At 33.2% G+C, this 18,667-nt stretch overlaps 1 protein-coding gene across 2 annotated transcripts in view; it reads left to right on the top strand.

Annotated features, from left to right (window-relative positions):
• The window catches only part of LOC114129311 (histone-lysine N-methyltransferase 2D), a 31,096-nt gene extending 13,902 nt beyond the window's left edge, over positions 1-17,194 (top strand). Inside the window, exons 2-9 of one of the 2 annotated variants that reach the window (XM_050205832.1) lie at positions 2,198-3,011; positions 4,865-6,059; positions 7,360-7,874; positions 8,552-8,641; positions 9,109-9,637; positions 12,178-12,292; positions 13,508-13,805; positions 14,672-17,194. In XM_050205832.1, the coding sequence (XP_050061789.1) occupies positions 2,250-3,011; positions 4,865-6,059; positions 7,360-7,874; positions 8,552-8,641; positions 9,109-9,637; positions 12,178-12,292; positions 13,508-13,805; positions 14,672-14,752 (3,585 nt within the window). In that variant the 5' untranslated portion in view covers positions 2,198-2,249 and the 3' untranslated portion in view covers positions 14,753-17,194. Of the gene's footprint in view, positions 1-2,197; positions 3,012-4,861; positions 6,060-7,359; positions 7,875-8,551; positions 8,642-9,108; positions 9,638-12,177; positions 12,293-13,507; positions 13,806-14,671 lie in introns of both variants that reach the window. The other variant, XM_050205831.1, reaches the window with a different exon arrangement.
• Positions 17,195-18,667: the final 1,473 nt, after the last annotated feature.

The following is an 18,667-nucleotide window of genomic DNA, read 5'->3' as shown; positions in this document are numbered from 1 at the left end:
ATTTTCCATAATATATTAATACCTACATTGTTCGTGTTTTAAAAAATTATATCATGGACAATCTATGCGTGGCCCAAATAATAAATTACAGTACGGCTATCGCATACATAACATTATATCAATATTTTATTTTAAATACGTCATGATCATAACTATTTGGTATAGGCAGGTATGTTTTCTATAATACTCGTAAATTATGTAAAATCAACATTTATTTAAAAATAAATGTCAGTATATTAATCGAATGATATAGCTAAGAATAGATTTCTCTCGAAAGTGATATTATTAAGTATAGGTATCTCAACTTATTTCTAACATGTACGAGTAGAATACGCATAATATTATTATACTGAACGTAGTTCGAGTCAAAGTCTCGTTTGCAGCAATATCATTTCACAAACAATAAACGACCACCGACGAGTATATTATTAATATACCAGTTATAACACTTATAAAGTAATAATCGATACATATATAACACCTGCTGCATAATCTTTCGTTTTCTGCGACGCCGTCGTGTAATCCGCTTATATACATTTTTGATGTGGTTATCGCTAACTTCCGGCCATACCGCCTAAGGCGATTTACGTTCGAGGTCGAAGAGCAATTTTTCATCTCCGTTTCCTGCGTGGCCACCGTGACGCTCGCGAATCGTTACCACTGCGACTAAAAATCAACGTACAGAATATATTTTTTATATACATCCGATTATAATTTTTTTTTTTTAAGCAGACACCGCAATAGTTATAATAAAAATATGTAATCTAACTTTTGAATTTATTTAGGTAGGTATGTAGAATTTCATTAATATTATTTTTCTAAATACTCATACATACCAGAAATTAAATATAATTTCTACTAAATTATAGTACATATTGAGTTATTTTTAATTGTAATCGTGTAGTTATACAGTATAATGTATGTAAAAAAAAAACCTATGAGACCAATTTAAACACTTTTTAGTTTTAATTGGATGGATTATTTTTAAATGAACTAAACAATTGTAAGTATCCCAACAGCCTATTAGACTAGTCTAATCGTTTAGTTAATTAGACAATTTATTAACTAGTAAAGTTCATAAAAATGTGAAGAACTAATGAACTAAATACTATAATATGTTAGATTTCCTTATAAATATATAAAATTAAAATATGTCAATATAATAAAACCATATCGACATAAAATTTAAAAAAAAATAACTATAATATTTTAATAGGTACTTAGAATTAACATCTTTCAGTTTTTTATCTGTTATTTTTAAGCTACGTATTATTTATTTTATATTTATCTTTTTAAGGCTCTTAATTGCGAATTAAGATATAGGTACAGGATATACAAAGAGCACTTATCACTTGTTATAAGAACCTTCTTCGTTCTTGAAAGTATATGGCTTAAAGGTAACTGTGGTGAGTTTTATATTAATAACGTGATATTCATTATCCACTTGCATTAATGCGCGTTATTTTAATCTGTCACAACTCACAGAATTTCTCCATATTAATTTTGCCACAATACCATTTGCCAGTACTACATACTTTCATAGTCCGTGTTCTCATTTACAAATATTGTGCGGTTTATACATTAAAATTAATACCTATAAGACAAGTGTTCTGCTCATCTAAATATTCTGTGTTATTCCTATAATTCTTGTAATTTTTTACAAGAATCAAAAAATTTAAAAATAAATTAACTGAAAAAATGTTTGATAATATAATAAATTCATTTAGTACCTATAAATATTCATTATTTGACTAATTCGATTATTCAAAACATATTATTTTTTAGCTATAATTTATTGACAATTTATTTATACTATGTTATAAATTAAGTTTAATAAGTTCGCAATATTTAGCAGACATAATTATGAGTTTTGAAGCATTATTATTACTATTATGTATAATATTAGTCTGGACTCAAAAAGCTGCACAAAATATCTATATCTTAAAATACCTAATTTGTGCGTCAAAAATGTACTCGTTATTGTTGTTTTTTCCTCTTTTTTATTTCGTAAAGTTAATATTTGCGTTCTCAACCATCTCATTATACCTGCAGAGGTTCCCAAACTTTTTATTGTACGACCCATTTTGGATTTTTTTTTTTTTAAACTTGGCGACCCAAAATATCGACGAACGACCTTTTTCTTTAGTGAATCAGTCGATGATTATACCTACTATTATATACTCGCTTATTCTTACAGATTTCGACGCACGGGCATTAGCGTACAAGAAACGGCAACGGGGTTCGGTCGGATGCGCGACGACTTTGATCTTCAGCTGGTGCGGCAGCAGCAGCAGCAACAACACTTGCAGCAGGAAGACGTGGTCGTCGCCGACGACGACGATCAGCGGAGGAGGAGTAGACGGCGGATGCACCAGCACCAGCAACACCACCACCAGAACCACCACGACGACGACGACGACGGTGACGACGGTGACGACGACGACGACGACGACGACGACGAAGACGCCGGAGAAGACGCCACCGACGACGGTGACGGCAGTGGAAGCGGTGTCGGTGTCGGCGGTGACGATCGCGGCGGTAACCGTCATCGGCGGAACGCCGACGCCAGCCGACCGGACGCCGATCGGTTGTTGAACGACACGGACGATACGGACGACGAAGCCGACGTCGTCGTCAGCGGCGGCGGCGGTGGTGCTAGCGCGTGCGGCGACGCGACTGCCAACGCGACGGCCGACAGCACCGGCGACGGTGGTGTTGGTGCCGACGACGACGACGACGACGACGACGACGAAGACGTGGACATGATGATGATGATAGATTCGGGTAGACAGCCGACGGTCATCGGTGGCGGCGAGTCTTCTTCGCCACCGCCGCCGCCGCCGCCGCCGTCGCAGCCGGCCACGCTCGGATCGACCAAAGCGGACGCGGCCACGACGTCCTCGTCGTCGTCTTCGACGACGACGCCGCCGTCACCGCCGGCCACTTCGTCGTCGGTGCCGATGCCGTCCATCGCCACCAGTACCGCGAGTACCACCGTCGCGGGCCAACAGGTATATGATTTACTAGAGCGATACTATTATATTAGCAGCAGTGTCGGATTTAGGACATTTGACGCCCAACAGATTCAACGCCCTTACACAGTATTAGCGTGCGGGTTGTCAACGCTTAAGAACGCCCTCGTACCAACGTTGCCCTAGGCGAGGGTCGGGTACCCACTTGCACTCCCCCCCCCTAGATCCGGTACTGGTTATAATTATGTATTGTTAGGTATATATGTTATAATCTGCGCATTTGCAACACTCTGATTCCCTGATATAAATGCTATATATAATATCATGTCGTTTTGATATTGTTCACGAATTTTTTTTAAGTGTATGATAATACACATTTTTCGATAGGTACATAATATTAACCGACAATTGTATGACGCCAAATTGAATTTTTTGGTGAATTTTCACCTTAACCACTGTATTATGAAAGTGGTGTTTTCAGTGATACGTTTAAAAAACGTATAATTAAAATATTAATAGATTAAAAATAATATTGTTATATCATTAATCCACGTTTTGATCAGTTTGATCTATTCATCATAATATGATTACGAAATCATCCGATCAAGTTAATTTGTATATTGCTTAGTGTTCAATTTAAAATTAAGTAAATTCATTTAAGAGGACATCATTGTCCACATATTATGAGGAATATGATGTGTCTCCGTCTTATTAACACTCACCTTATCAAAATATATGTTCAGAAATGCCAATTTTGCGTGTTTAGCTTTTATATATTATAAAATAATTATAGATTATTACTTAACTTAGTAATATCAAACTTAAGAATAAGAACATCACTCGTCAGTTTTTTCGGTATTATAAATTTTAAACGAGTATACGTTTATGAATACGTAAAATATTAATAATTAAAAATTACATAAAAAAATTACGAGAGAACAAAAATAATGTTGTTTTCTTGAAGTTTGATATTAATTAATTTCAATCTAATGTCTAATCTAAACACACAACATTGAAGTTGCTAAACGTATATTGTGATTTGTGGTATATGGTATATGTTAGTAAGACGTAGGCTATCCATGTGAGTATGACGTATTTTTAATTGTCACATTACTTAGTATTAATCTGCTCCCAATTATTTTTTTTATCCTATATTTTTTTTCCGTTCTATATCGTTATAATTTTATTATAGGTCAGCATCAAAACTTATTTACATAACATTTATAGTCATGTGAAAATAAAGTATAATACTCCTACATTTCTTTAATTTGAATAATATCTTACAATTAAATACTAAGAAAAATACAAACTGGTTTGAATTCACAACAATTGAGTGCGTAAATAACAATTGCGCACTAACAATTGAATGCTGATTGTTAAGCACAATATACTCGTAAATATATGTAATAATAATGAAAATGAGAAATTAAATTAATTATTGATAATTTAAAAACATAGATCTAATAATAACAGTTCAAATAATATAGTAGTTTAAAAGTGTAGTGATAACAATAATTTAAAAAAAAATCATTTCTTGCTTTGATTTTTTAAATATCGAATTATGGTATTTTTTTTTACTATATCAATTTGACTATCTATGAAACATGCACGACCGTGAAATTTTTCGTAATTTTATGCTCAATGCATTGTCATATGTTTGTCAAATTCATATAAATATTGATCGTAATACAAAAAGTATTCATTCTTTTTTACTTTTTATTGTTCAACACTCAACTTTCGTCGCCCAATTGTCGGGATAGGTATACTGTTTGTAGCTCCTAAAGTGAACGTTACATGGAAAATAAAATTATAGCAAATAGAAATGGCATGATACCTAACTATGATTTTATTGAATTTTAACGATTAACATCGATGTGTGCTTATTGTAGCAGGACGATTACGATATGACGACAACGGTTCCCAGTGTCAGTTATAGCGGAATTGGCGACGGTTATCCCTCTTCCGTACCGTCAGTGGGTCTCGCCGACATGATTGGCGGCGCCGGCAATCATCTCCACCCACATCACCATCACCACTTGCTCCTTTTACATCACCAGCAGCAGCAACAGCAGCAACAACAGCAGCAACAACACCACCAGCACTCCCATCCGTCGCAGCATCAGACCGGCGGAACCGCGGCCACCGGATATTACGGCGCTGACGCAGTCGGCGGCCAACATCACCATCCGTCGGCGGCGGTGCTGCCACTGCCACCGCCGCCGCCGCCGCTGCCGCTACTGCTGCACGAACAACAGCAGCAGCAAATCAGTGGGGATTTGCAGCTGCAACTGCAGTTGCACCATCAGCATCAACACCAGCACCAGCAGCAACAGCACCAACACCAGCAGCACCAACAGCTGTTGCAACAGCACCAACATCAGCAACACCAGCAGCAGCACCAGCACGAAGACTTGTCTCGTCACCTCCACCACCACCACCATCAGCTGCAGCTGCAGCAACAGCATCTCGTCGATCACCAGCACCATCATCACGAACTCACCAGTGCCGCTGCACACCACCATCTGCAGCAGCAGCAGCAGCAACACCAGCAGCAACAGCATCAGCAGTTCTCGACCGCCGCGCACCCGCACCACCCCCAGTACCTCCAGCAGCAGCAACAGCGGCAGCAGTTCTCGCCGGCCACGGCCGCGGTCACCGCGGCCGCAGCCGCCCTCACTCACCCGCACTATCACCAGCACCAACATCACCACCTGCAGCACCAACAACACGGCGTCAGCGACGGCGGCGGTGCCGGTGACGATGACGACGACGACGTAGTGACGGCCGCCGCGGCGGCTGCAGCCGACAACGGTGGATATCCGTCGTCGGCGACGGCCGCTGCGGCCACAGCTGCGGCTTACGCGGCGGCGGCGGCGCTGTACGGCGGCAACTCCGGTGGCCAGGGACACCATGGCGTCCATCACCACGGTGGCCACCACCAGCAGTCGCAACAGCAGCACATGTTACAGCCACCGGTCGTGCCGGGTGCACCGCACCAGCAACACGGCATGCAACAACAGCACCACCACCAGATGATGGTGATCGGCGGCACCGTTCCTTCGTTGACAACCGCACCACCGGCATCCGGTTAGTGTAATTTTTTTTTTTCGGGAGGGGTGACTAATTGGACACACATATTATTGGCACCCCTATTTAACGTGAAATATAAATTTATCAATGTTGATTTTGCAGTTTGACTAATATCAAACATCAATTATCATTGTGCTGATAAGCAACCTTTCACTCCGTGTACTATATGACTTCTGAAAGCGACCCAATATTGCAAACAATTGATCTGCCTAAAGTTTGACGGACTATATTAAGAAACTAAAATGATGCTACCGATATACAGTACGAGACACTCATATATAGGTGTAATTTCGGAGATGGATTTGCGTGGTCTAAATTAAATTTTAGGATCACATTTCATATGCGATATATCATATATATATGGTTTAGTTTGCTTTTCCGACATTATATAGAGCAACACGCTAGTTTATACGTAATCCATTTGTTTAATAAACAATATGTGTTATAAGATGCCCACCTCAATTTCAAAAAAAAAATTGATAAAATTTTGTGTCTACATTTTAAAATTAATTCGTAGTCGATACTACAAATTCGGAGATCTAACTTGTTTTAACTTTTTTGGTGTCGCAAATGTTTCAAATTATACTATAGCTTTTAAATATTGATACATGTAAGGCCTGAATAAATTTCTTCATCTATAACATTTATCCTTGGATTGACTAAAAAAATAGTTTACAAATCGTATTATTTATAATTGTTTTTTGTTTCATTAAATATTTAAAAAAATTGAGTAAATAATAATAATAGATTAATATATATTATTTATAGGTAATGTATTAAAATATAGGTAATAACTAATAAGTATCCAGTTTTTTCTAATTCTATTAAAATTATAACAATTGTGATTGTATTTATTTATAACAATATAGTAATAAATGTATATATTTATCAGAATAATTTCAATCTTTATTTAAATGGTTTAATAATAATTTTTAATCACAGAAAATATCTTAGTGCGCACGCGCGGTTTTTGACGAAAGATCCAAACCTACCATATCAAGTGGCAGAATGTAAACTTTATTAGTATTGCATTATTCAAATAAAGTTTAAATATTTTATTCAAATTTTCATTCGATGTCCATGTTAACTGTTATTTATACTCACACACGCAACACCGTTATCGCAGTCCGCTTCAACTTGTGCTCAAATATTTTTTAAATTTAACTTTAATATTAAATTATATCCATAGACAATATTTATGTATAATAATAATAATATGACGAGTTTCTTCGTTTTTCCACCCGATGTCATAACTGTAGTTTTATTTCAAACCACATTTTATTGCGTCGTGTTGCAGACAGTCCTCCTACACCCGCCTTGATGCAACTGAGAGCAGTTGCAGCCGCTGCAGCGGCCGCAGCGGCGGATCCGGCCGCCGGAGCGGTGTTGTCGTCGCCATCCGCCGGCAAGTCCAGGCGGACGGCGTCATCGGTAGCCATAAACGACGCAGTCGGCGGCAGCGGTGGCGGTGGAACAACTGGCCGTTGCGGCGGTGGTCGCGGCCGGGGTCGTAGGGCGGCGGCCGGTGGCGTTTCGGCTGCGGCCGCGGCGGCATTGCAGCAGCAGCAACAGCAGCAGCAGCAGCCGTTACTATTGCACCCACAACACACGCACCCACACCACCACCCGCACATGCAACAGCAGCAATTCGGCAGCGGCGGACCGCCGGTCGTGTCAGCGACGCCGGCCGCGGTGGCAACGGACCAGCAACAGAGCCCGCCGCTAGACAGAGTGTTCGTTTGGGACCTGGACGAAACCATCATCGTGTTCAACTCGTTATTGACGGGCGGCTACGCGGTAGCTCACGGAAAGGTGAGTTCGATAGCGTTTTAAATGTATTTAAGTTATTATAACTTATGGATTTTTGTCAGTAATCTTTACGAATCATAATAACTTGAAGATACTGCAGACGAAATTGTCTATTGCGCATATTCCTGCTTATTTAATGGTTATTGCATATTATTTTTGCATATAATAAAAAAATCATCTATAAAATAATGTTATCTCAAGTAGAAATATTGAAAATGATTTTGTTGGTATTAAACAATAACTGAAATAAAGATAAGATGAATAATTGATTACCACAAACGTTTGTAAAAATAAATAATTTATTTTTTATTATTAATTGATTTATAAATTTTAAAAAAATGAAAAAAAATTCTTATTTGAAATTTCTCTTATATATTTCATGATTTTTATTGCATATTATATGACATATTTCGATACTTTTTAATACACATGAAAATCCGAGTTTTAGTCATAACTACCTACTACATTTATATATACTTGTATATATAGCTCGCTTAAATATCGTGAAAAAATCTATACAGATAAAAATACCGTCTTAAATATTATTTTGTAAGTGATAAACGTATGAAATCAAAATTCACTTTTTGTTGGTATTACGACGATTAGACATTATCTATAAAAGGTAGGTATACCTACCTATATAATATCGTCAACATGTTCATTGCTTATCGTTTTCACAGGACCAGCGGGTCATGCAGCAGCTCGGGTACCGGATGGAAGAGATGATATTCACGTTGGCCGATCAGAATTTCTTTTTCAATGAAATCGAGGTATGTGACAGTTGTTCAGCAGCGATTGTATTGTTATAACTGTTATAACAACAACGATAATACTATGAGCTACTGATATAATATATAATACAACTATAGATAGCCGACTTGGATTTAACGTTGGTGTCGGTAAAACAGACAGCTTTTCCAATCAAAGAGGTCCGTGTTTTACAGTATGTTCGTTTATACATAATATGACAATAATCAAAATATAAAGTAATCAAATAAATTGGATTTTATCATAGACTTATAATAGTATATATTATATTATATTTTTTGTAGTTATTCGGTTCTTATTGATTACAAAATTGTAAACGTGGCGGACCTCTTTATGGTAGAATAAGTCGGACGTTTTCCGGAATATAAAACTATTTACGTTGCGGCCGTACATTGTCTAGTTATATTATACGTCTGCTAATACATCAATATTTTTTATTTTATATCCGTTTTTTCGATTTGTGCGGCAGGAGTGTGGTGGCGGTGACCAGGCGCAGCACATCGACGACGCCGCGTCCGACGACAACGGCCAAGACCTGTCGGGCTACGACTTCGGTGCCGACGGGTTTTCCGCGTCCACGGCCTCCACCCAACACCACCAAAACCACTTTATCAACCAGCACCACTTCAACAGCACCGGTGCCAGTGCTGGAAACAACCACCAGCAACACCTGCAGTACCACCAGCAGCAGCAACAGCACCAGCAACAGCAGCAACACCATCACCCACACCAGCACCAGCAGTACCAGACGCAGCCGTATCAGCATCAGCAGCACCAACAGCACCAGCACCATCACCTGATGGGTGCCGGTGGCGGGGCAACGGCTGTCGCCAATCCGTCGTCCACGGGTGGTCTGAGGGGTAGCGGCGGCTTGAGAGGTGGTACCGTTGGTGGCGGTTCCGGTGGCAGTGGTGGCGGCGTGGATTGGATGCGGAAGTTAGCGTTCCGGTACCGGCGGGTCAAGGAGTTGTACAACCAGTACCGGAACTCGGTCGGAGGTAATTATAATAATATAATATAGGCGGTAGTACTTTTACATGACCGGGAAATCATTCGATTCGTCTTGAGCTGTGTAATAATCAATTAGTCGGAAATCGAAAACGATCGGAAATAGTATTATATAGATTATTTTATTATTAGATATACTGCTGTCGATTGGAAATAAATTGAAGTATGTATTCAAATAATAGTAGGGACATTTAGTAAAAGCAACCAGATAATTGTTTAATACGAGAAAATAATTTATGTAAATATAACGTGATAAATACTTATACTCATATTCTAGTAACAAAATAAGTAATATATATATACTTATCTATAAATTATTCCGATTAAACGATTTTCTATTCAAAACGGATCTAAATAAGATAAATTATGTCACCATAGTATAGATATACTTTATGCGTATATTAACTTCCTCCGGGTTTAAGTCATTATCGTAGATTATCGATGATTGGAAGTAAAAGCTGGTTTTAGTATAAAATAAAAGTCAAGTGGCACTCGGGGACTGCCGCGATAAAGCTATTGCAGTATTACATATTAACACGAAATAAGAAGTTAATAAAATTTAATAAAAAAAATAATAATAATAATATAATATAATATTATTATATTATTATATTATTTTTATTATTATACTGTATATCGTCGCTGAAACTGCAACACCGCATATCTCAAGATTTGACAAAATGCATTTGTTTTGTTGGTAGATAACAGTGAATAATATTAAACTAAAATAATAAATAAATGATAACGATTATTATTATTATTATTTTATTTTCGGTAACCATGGTAACAATTAACGGGTAACGGTCACGCTTTTTCGTTACGAAAAATATATTTTCAGTCACCACGCCTGCGATAAAAGCTATGCAATAGCTTAAAAGTACATTGATTACAATATCATATTTACTTACATATTTACTTTATAGATTATTATTATTATCAATAAGATAAATACCAAGGTAGGTACTAAATATTTTTTCATGTTGTTTAATTTTTTTTTCTACTTAATATGGTCAATCATGGAATGTAATATAATATAATAATTAATTATTTATGATTTATTACGATTATTAAATTTAAAATTTACGTTTCAATATTAATTGATTATTTTTCTAAATCGATTGTTTTTCAACTTATAATAATAATACTAATCCATGATCGTAATGTACAATTGCTGATGTCAACGCGCGAAGTTTCATAATAATCGAGCGTGGAATTCAAATAATGCATACAACAGCGTGTGTTTTTAAAATCGACTTAACTCGTGTTGTTATTGTTTTTTTATAGACATATAACAATTACAATTTGACAGAATATGTTTGAAAATGGCGAGGGGTGGAAGGGTGTCTGAATTCTTGACTCTACTTCACGAAGTAATTCTTGGAGTAATAAAATAATTTTCTTCGCTGCACTTGGTTTCAGATTTAAAATTTACTTACCTATCTAATTACAATATTAAATAAATAACAACACTTACAGTAAATTATTTTTACTAATGCGCTATAATAGTTCTACATACATTGTTTCACCCAAGGCAACTTATTATATGCATACTACGCATATATATAATTAAATACACAATAAAATCATAGGAAACAAATTTAACTAGAAAAAATTGTACTTAAGTTTTAAATACATTTTATAACTTCATTATGATAAACACTAAATTTAACACTACTAATTAAATATAATAGAATAATTGAATATTCGGTGCATTTATTCTGATACATAACATATAAACTGAAGACCTTGCGGCTTGTATCAAAATTATAAAGTATTATCAAATACATTCTTGGACTCCTGGTCATATAATTTTATAACATTTTTCACGATTTATAATAATATTTAGGTAAATTAATTATAAGTTAGTCATAAAAATAAATAAGATTCAATGATTTTTTACGAAGGTGACTTGAAAAAACATTTTTAGATCCGTAAATAGATACACTATTATACGAGTGTTTAATATTATATATTACCTACCTATTTATACTTTAATGTTTACGAATTACACAGCAATTTTCAAATACGATCATATAAAGCTTAGATTGATTTATATCGTTTGTATATTGTTCGAAATCAGATTTATTTTTATTAAATCTATATGATAATATTTTTAAACAATTAACATATCATTCAATTTTATATTCAATGGTATTATTGTCATATAAAAAAATAAAAAAATATCGCATAACGTGCATCATAATATGATTATATATTTTGGGACTAATAACATTTTTTTGACGGACTTAGCCTCTAAGTCTAGGGTGACCATATTTCAAAAAAAAAAAAAAAAACAGGACCTTTTTTTGCAATAAGTAAAATATAGGTATATTGATTGTCAAAATATGAAATAATATATAATATTTATATAATGTATGTATAAACTATAAATACTACGAAAAACGGGGCAATCCTGTTTAAAACAGGACGTATGGTCACCCTATCTAAGCCTCTCTATTTATGCGTCTGATATTAAATTTAGCCTATGCATTTGTACGTTTTATGGACATTTTTGATTTTTGTGTTTTAGGGTTGTTAGGACCTGGCAAACGGGACGCTTGGCTTCAGCTCCGAAGCGACATCGAATTGCACACCGACGACTGGCTGACAATGGCTGTCAAGTGCTTAAACGTCATCAATTCTAGGTGAGCTCATATGACTGTATATAATATAATATTATTATTATTCAATATGCATCATACTAATTTTAATTGTCTGTATATCGTTACACTGGTATTCATTGTTATTATTGCAATACTAATACTTATAATATATTATTTTAAAAAATGGTCTGGAGGTAGGTACTCGCTTAAATTATATGTTTGCAGTGTATCTAGTTCGACCTATTGTTGAGTATAGTTCAGTTGTCTTTGATCCGCAGAATGTGAACGTTCGTAAAGACTGTCCAACACAGATTTATTAGCTTTATAAAATGTCCTTTTAATATAAACTGCTCTCCTCTCAGCATGATTTTACACTATCGTCGTTTAAATCTCTCTTCTTTTGCTCCTCAAATAGTCGTCGATCAACACTTTTTTCTTTTTGCATGATGCTTATAAACTTTAAGATTCAACTTCAAAACATCCATAATAAGAATTATTGTCAAATCATTGAACAAAATATTATATCGGGTCTCTTGTTCAGATGACAGGCCGATGAAAACCTTTAATTCTTCCTCTAGTTTAAAAGGATTCAATACCGATAGTTTTTAAGGAGTTAAATATAGGCAATTTTCCATGTGCGTGCAATTCATGTAAATATATGTGTAGAAAGTGATCATTAGTGTGTATGACTGTTTGTAAACAAATAGCGCAACTCCAAATACCAATTATTTTGTTTTTATTGTCCATAATATCAATCTTTTACCAATTATATTACTTAACTAACCTATATTTATTCGATACAATTTTTGAAAATATTTGAATTTGTCATGAACTTTACTTTTTTTTAATTTGTTTTTTTTACGTCTATGTTATTACCTTTTTGATCGTTTTTAGAAATCCTTAATATTAATTAACGTTTATAAATATAATTTTAAAAGATTTTGGTTTGAGTTCAATTTCAAAAAATTGGAAAAGTTGTTTTAAAAATAACTTGATAACTTCATTGGGAATTCAATAATGTTTTCAGAAATTGTAGCTGATGATTAGGTTAATTATAAATACGATTGGCACTTTGAGATATAAATGTATTTTGATAGAAAACCCATACGATATCCTAACCTAACTTTAAGTTTTTAACAATATATTATTATATTCTGTAATTACACTATGGCTAACGTCCGTTATTATTATTGAACAAACAATAATACTGTACTTACATGAATATTATTTACTGAGCTCTACTTACGATCGCCGTAGGCCTAACTGTGTCAACGTTCTGGTCACCACCACGCACCTGATACCAGCGCTGGCCAAGTTGCTTCTGTACGGGCTCGGACCACATTTTGCCGTGGAAAACGTGTACTCGGCCTCAGGTGGCGGCGGAGGTCCATCGACGGGTGGTGGCAAGTCCGGCGGCGGCGGCACTCCGGGGTCCGCGACTTCGACTGGATCGTCGAAAGAATCGTGCTTTGACAGAGTGGTGCAGAGATACGGCCGGAAATGCACTTATGTGGTAATTGGCGATGGGGCTGAAGAGGAAAGGGCCGCCCGACAGGTACTTACCATAAGAAAATAATTATTATTTACCTATATAGCTGTAAAACCCTCTTTCAGCAAGAAAAAAGATAAAAAAAATATAAAATACGGAGCTATATCGACGTGTCTTGGTTTTATTGTATCTCGGTTCACGGAAAAATTGATATAGATGTGTAGCTCGCTTTCTGAACTGATTCGACCACCAGTAATGAATTGAATATAGAATTTTGTATCGACTAATTTTTGAGTATATAAACTATAAAAATCCGTTCATATGTATAATATAATATATTATATATAAGAGTGTTTATTATTTCTGTAATTAATGGTAACCTTATGTATATATAAATAAATTAAATCGATTTTGGTTAGCCAAAACTAAATTTCTGTAAGACCTTTTTAAAAACTTATACACAGTGGTTGTCGCTTAATATAATCACTTCGGTACGGGACATAACTGATAACATAAACCGATTGATAACACTAAACGAAAGTTGAAAAATAATAAAACGTATGATCAAAAAAAAAAAAAACTAATAATAATAGCAATGTAATAGGTATGGCATAAAATTTAATACACACATAATATTGAAAAAAATATTATTACTTAATATTATTATTGTGTATTACTATTTGTAGTATGTAGGTATACAAAATTTTTTTTTCATTTTTCACTCATTTTTATATAAACGCGATACTGGCCTACGGGCAACGAATGTATATCGATGTTTGAACAAAACGTACATAGATATATACATAATGTATAGACGTTTTCATCTTTACTATGAGCCATTAGACATAAACTTATTGTTACTTTTACTATAACTCGAAGTTCTGATTCGTTGGGTAGCACTATAACGATTTCTAACTTTTTTGCCTTTGCAGATGAATTTTCCGTTCTGGCGGGTGTCCGGTCACAGTGACCTCCGGGCTCTGTACAACGCCCTCGACATGGGATTTCTCTAAGCTAATCGGAAACTGCAGGAGCTTCATCAGTGGCAACATCGTCAGTGTCAGTAGCAGCATCATCAGTGTCAGTGATATCGTCGTCACAGTTGTCTTCGTGTGTATATATTATAATAATAATAATATGTGTACGATTCGACACAGTGACGACGTTATGATAGTATTACATAATATTTTATATTATAATTTAGTAGTATTAAATTGTCGCGTGTACATAATAATAATATATATATAATACAAACTACACGAGTATCGCGACAACGACGGTGTTATGTACATAATTAATTAGACGCGTGGTCGTAAATTATATGTTTTAAAATGTTTGTATATTATTACGTTTTATTATTATGTGTCTAAATTATTATTTTTTTTTTTGGTGTGACTGTGAGTTCGTATATTTTGTTCTCACGTGTAATATTATATTATTATATATCATTATTACTCTGTACCGCTTGGAATTTATTGTATTATGTCTTCTAAATTTTTTCTCGTGAAATCGTCCCACTTTCTTTCCCCTGCTATGGCCTATACAGACGATTATATACAAACTTTGTGTAAGCAAATCTTAAATTCGTTATGTATATAGTATATTATTATGTATTTTTTTTTCATATTTTCATATTTTATTCCTATAGTTTATATACTATATAATATGTTGTATATATAATATTATATTGTACAAGCCGTTATATATAAGGTACTCGTTAATTATCGCACTGTAGTATACTGTATCATAATACTGTGATAATAACGATGACGACAGTTATGATATACAGACATTTTCATCAGTTTTTCAGGTTTTTTAATTAACAATTAAAAACATTAAATTTCTTAACCGGATTACGTTGGGCTGAATTGGAACTTTTTCCACGAGCTATAGTTAATACCGCACGTTCATATATATAAAGAACATTTCAAATGTTTAACTCCCTCGAACACGATGCATGCCTAGTAAAACTTATATATTTTTTTTAATATCGACACTTGTTTTTTGAATTAGATTTTCAATCAAATTTGAATTATCATTATTGTTATTTAATAATTGAAATTGTATAGTATATAGATACTTAAATAATATATTTTATACTACAAGTTAAATATTATTTAATATAATAATTCAGAAAAACAGTTTTACCTTACATGCATTTATTTAAATTGATAATAATAAATCGAAACATAAAACGTATTCGCGATTAAATTGGAAATAATTGTTTTTGCTCGAGAAATATTGACTGTAGAACGATAATATTATTTAGTTGACTAAAAAAAAGGCCTATCAAAATTTAATATAAAAAGAAGCGTTAATATATAAAAGAAAGTTGAACTGTGCATGCAACTACCTTTATAATAATGTGCACATATTATGTAAATACCCATTAGTTTATCAAGAAAAATTTCCCTGTTCAATCCAACGTAATCGGGTCGAAAAATATTTAATGTTACTGAAAAAACTATCGTACTGCTGTATTTTATATTTTACTCTGCAGTGTATAGTTATTTCGACATATAACACAATAACAATAGTGAGTGTAGTAGTTCTAAGCGAATTGCTTAAAGTTTTTGATTAGTTTAAGTAATTTTTACCAAGTAAAATTTTAATATTTAATATTGTTTAAATTAAATTTATTATTCAACCTTGTATTTTACCGAAAATATAAAATTCAGTTTAATGTAGGTATAACTATAATTTCATACGCTTTATATTTTTTGCATTATTATGCTATGGGCGTACCTACTATTATTATAGTAGCCGACCGGTACTTTCTATAATAAGGGAAACTTGAAATTTAATTTTTCAAGTTTGATTATTTAAAAATGTTAACGTATTTATAATCAACTCTACCATAGTGTGGCCTCAGTATAACTATTTTATTTTATTCTGTAAAAGTAAAATTTTGCCAAGTGTATCGAGTGTACCTACATATTTAATAAATGAATAAATCACAATATGAAAATAGACAATTTTAAATAGTTTACTAGTTATCTTCAGAAATAATGAAAAAAAAAATTGTTACTTTTAAAAACTTTTGGAGAGACGTTAGAGACGTTATACTCGTTATAGGTACATACAATATATATTATTGTTATATTGTTAATAAAACCTGGTAGGTGATAAGTTGTTATTTTGTATTATAAATTGTTATTCTAGTAAGGGTGTATAAGCATATTAATAAAAAAAAAGTTGATAGTAGACAATACGTAGGTAGCATACACTACATCAAAAAACTATAGTGGGGAATAGCATATCGATCGATAGTCGAAAAAAAAATTATCACTCATTATTTGTACCGGTCAATAACTTTAATTTTATTTAAACTCTGCAAATAAAATAATACCTATTAGGTACCTAAAACACATTTCCATTATAATATTATATATTATTTATATTGTATAATAATTATTACGATTACTAAAGAAAATATAAATTATTATGTAATTATATTATGTTTTATTTAAAACTACCTATAGCTTTAATCAAACCTATGTCCGCGTTAAAATGTATTTATATTACAAACAGATACAATACAACATTATAAATTGCTGAATGCAAGACAATGTTGTTGTCGCTAAAAAAAATTATAATATATTACGTAGAAAAAAAGTATATACGTGTGTACTAGGCATACCCTATGGCCTATATCATATATAAAATTATAACAAAATATTTTTTATGGAATTGAATCCACCGTGTTATACAATTAATTTTTAAGGCGTGTTTTCATTAACTTAGTCGAATCAAATACAAGTTAATACATGTCTATTAATTAACAGTAATTTGAAAAAACTCTAAGAACTTAATATATACAGTACCTAATCTTAAAAAATAACTGTATTTAAATAAAATTTGTGTCTACTCAAAAATATTTTAAATTGTAAATTTGATCAACGTGGAATCTAAACGAAAAAGTATATACATAGTAGGGTATATAGAAGTATAATGTTGTAGTTTGATAGAAATAAGAGAAATATTACGTTCAGTTTGTTAGTGACAAATATTTTCATATTACACTCACTGTATTTAAATTTGAAATGCAATGAAAATAAAATAAAATAATATAGTCAACAATATTATGCGCACTGTAACTGAAAGCATATCTGTCATTGTAAAGAGCTTAGGTACATGAAAATAAAAATTCCTATTTCTATTTTTTTAATGCAAGTATTTTTTTTTATTTTTACTTAAGTATGTAAAAAAAATTGAATTCGTGGAGTAGTTAAATAAGAAAAAGTATTGTCTTGAAATTTTATTAAAACATACTTCAAATACTAATTTAGGAAATCGACGAATTCAACTGGTTTTGCAAAATAAATTAGGTACCTACCAAAGTAAAGTTTAATTAATATACCCATATTTTTTCAGATACCATAATAATAATATATCAAATAAATGCATTCGGTGTAAGGTATTGGTCATTGTATGACTAGATATACTATAGAAAATAAATACTTCTACAAGCATAGTAATTGAATTAAATTAAAAATGTTATTTAATATCTGTTGTTTCAATACTAGAATTACCATTTACCGTGTAAATTACCAATGCATTTGAAAGAAATAGTTATAATTTATAATTTATATTTTATACTAAAACAATTTTAAAAATTTCATTGAGTATAGAAATTGGTATAATAACTGATGGAAAAACATCAAGTCTCTAAAATTGTTTGACATATAAGTGTATAACACAATAATTACCTAAACATTTTATAATTTTTTTTAATCTACTAACATAAGTATTAATATTATACCATTAAATTATCAAAATAAAATTCTACAACACAGCATATTATATTGTTAGTTATATTCAATATTTTGATTACTTAAGTAATACTGTGACTCGAGTGGTTATTTTTCACCTGTAAAGTATTTCACAAACAACACATTTCTGGAAGTACATCACTTTGGCCCTATTAA

The sequence above is a fragment of the Aphis gossypii genome, chromosome X, assembly GCF_020184175.1.
Source record: "Aphis gossypii isolate Hap1 chromosome X, ASM2018417v2, whole genome shotgun sequence".
NCBI classification, from domain to species: domain Eukaryota; kingdom Metazoa; phylum Arthropoda; class Insecta; order Hemiptera; family Aphididae; genus Aphis; species Aphis gossypii.
Note: the sequence above shows the minus strand (reverse complement) of the source record. Positions and strands in the feature narration are given on the sequence as shown.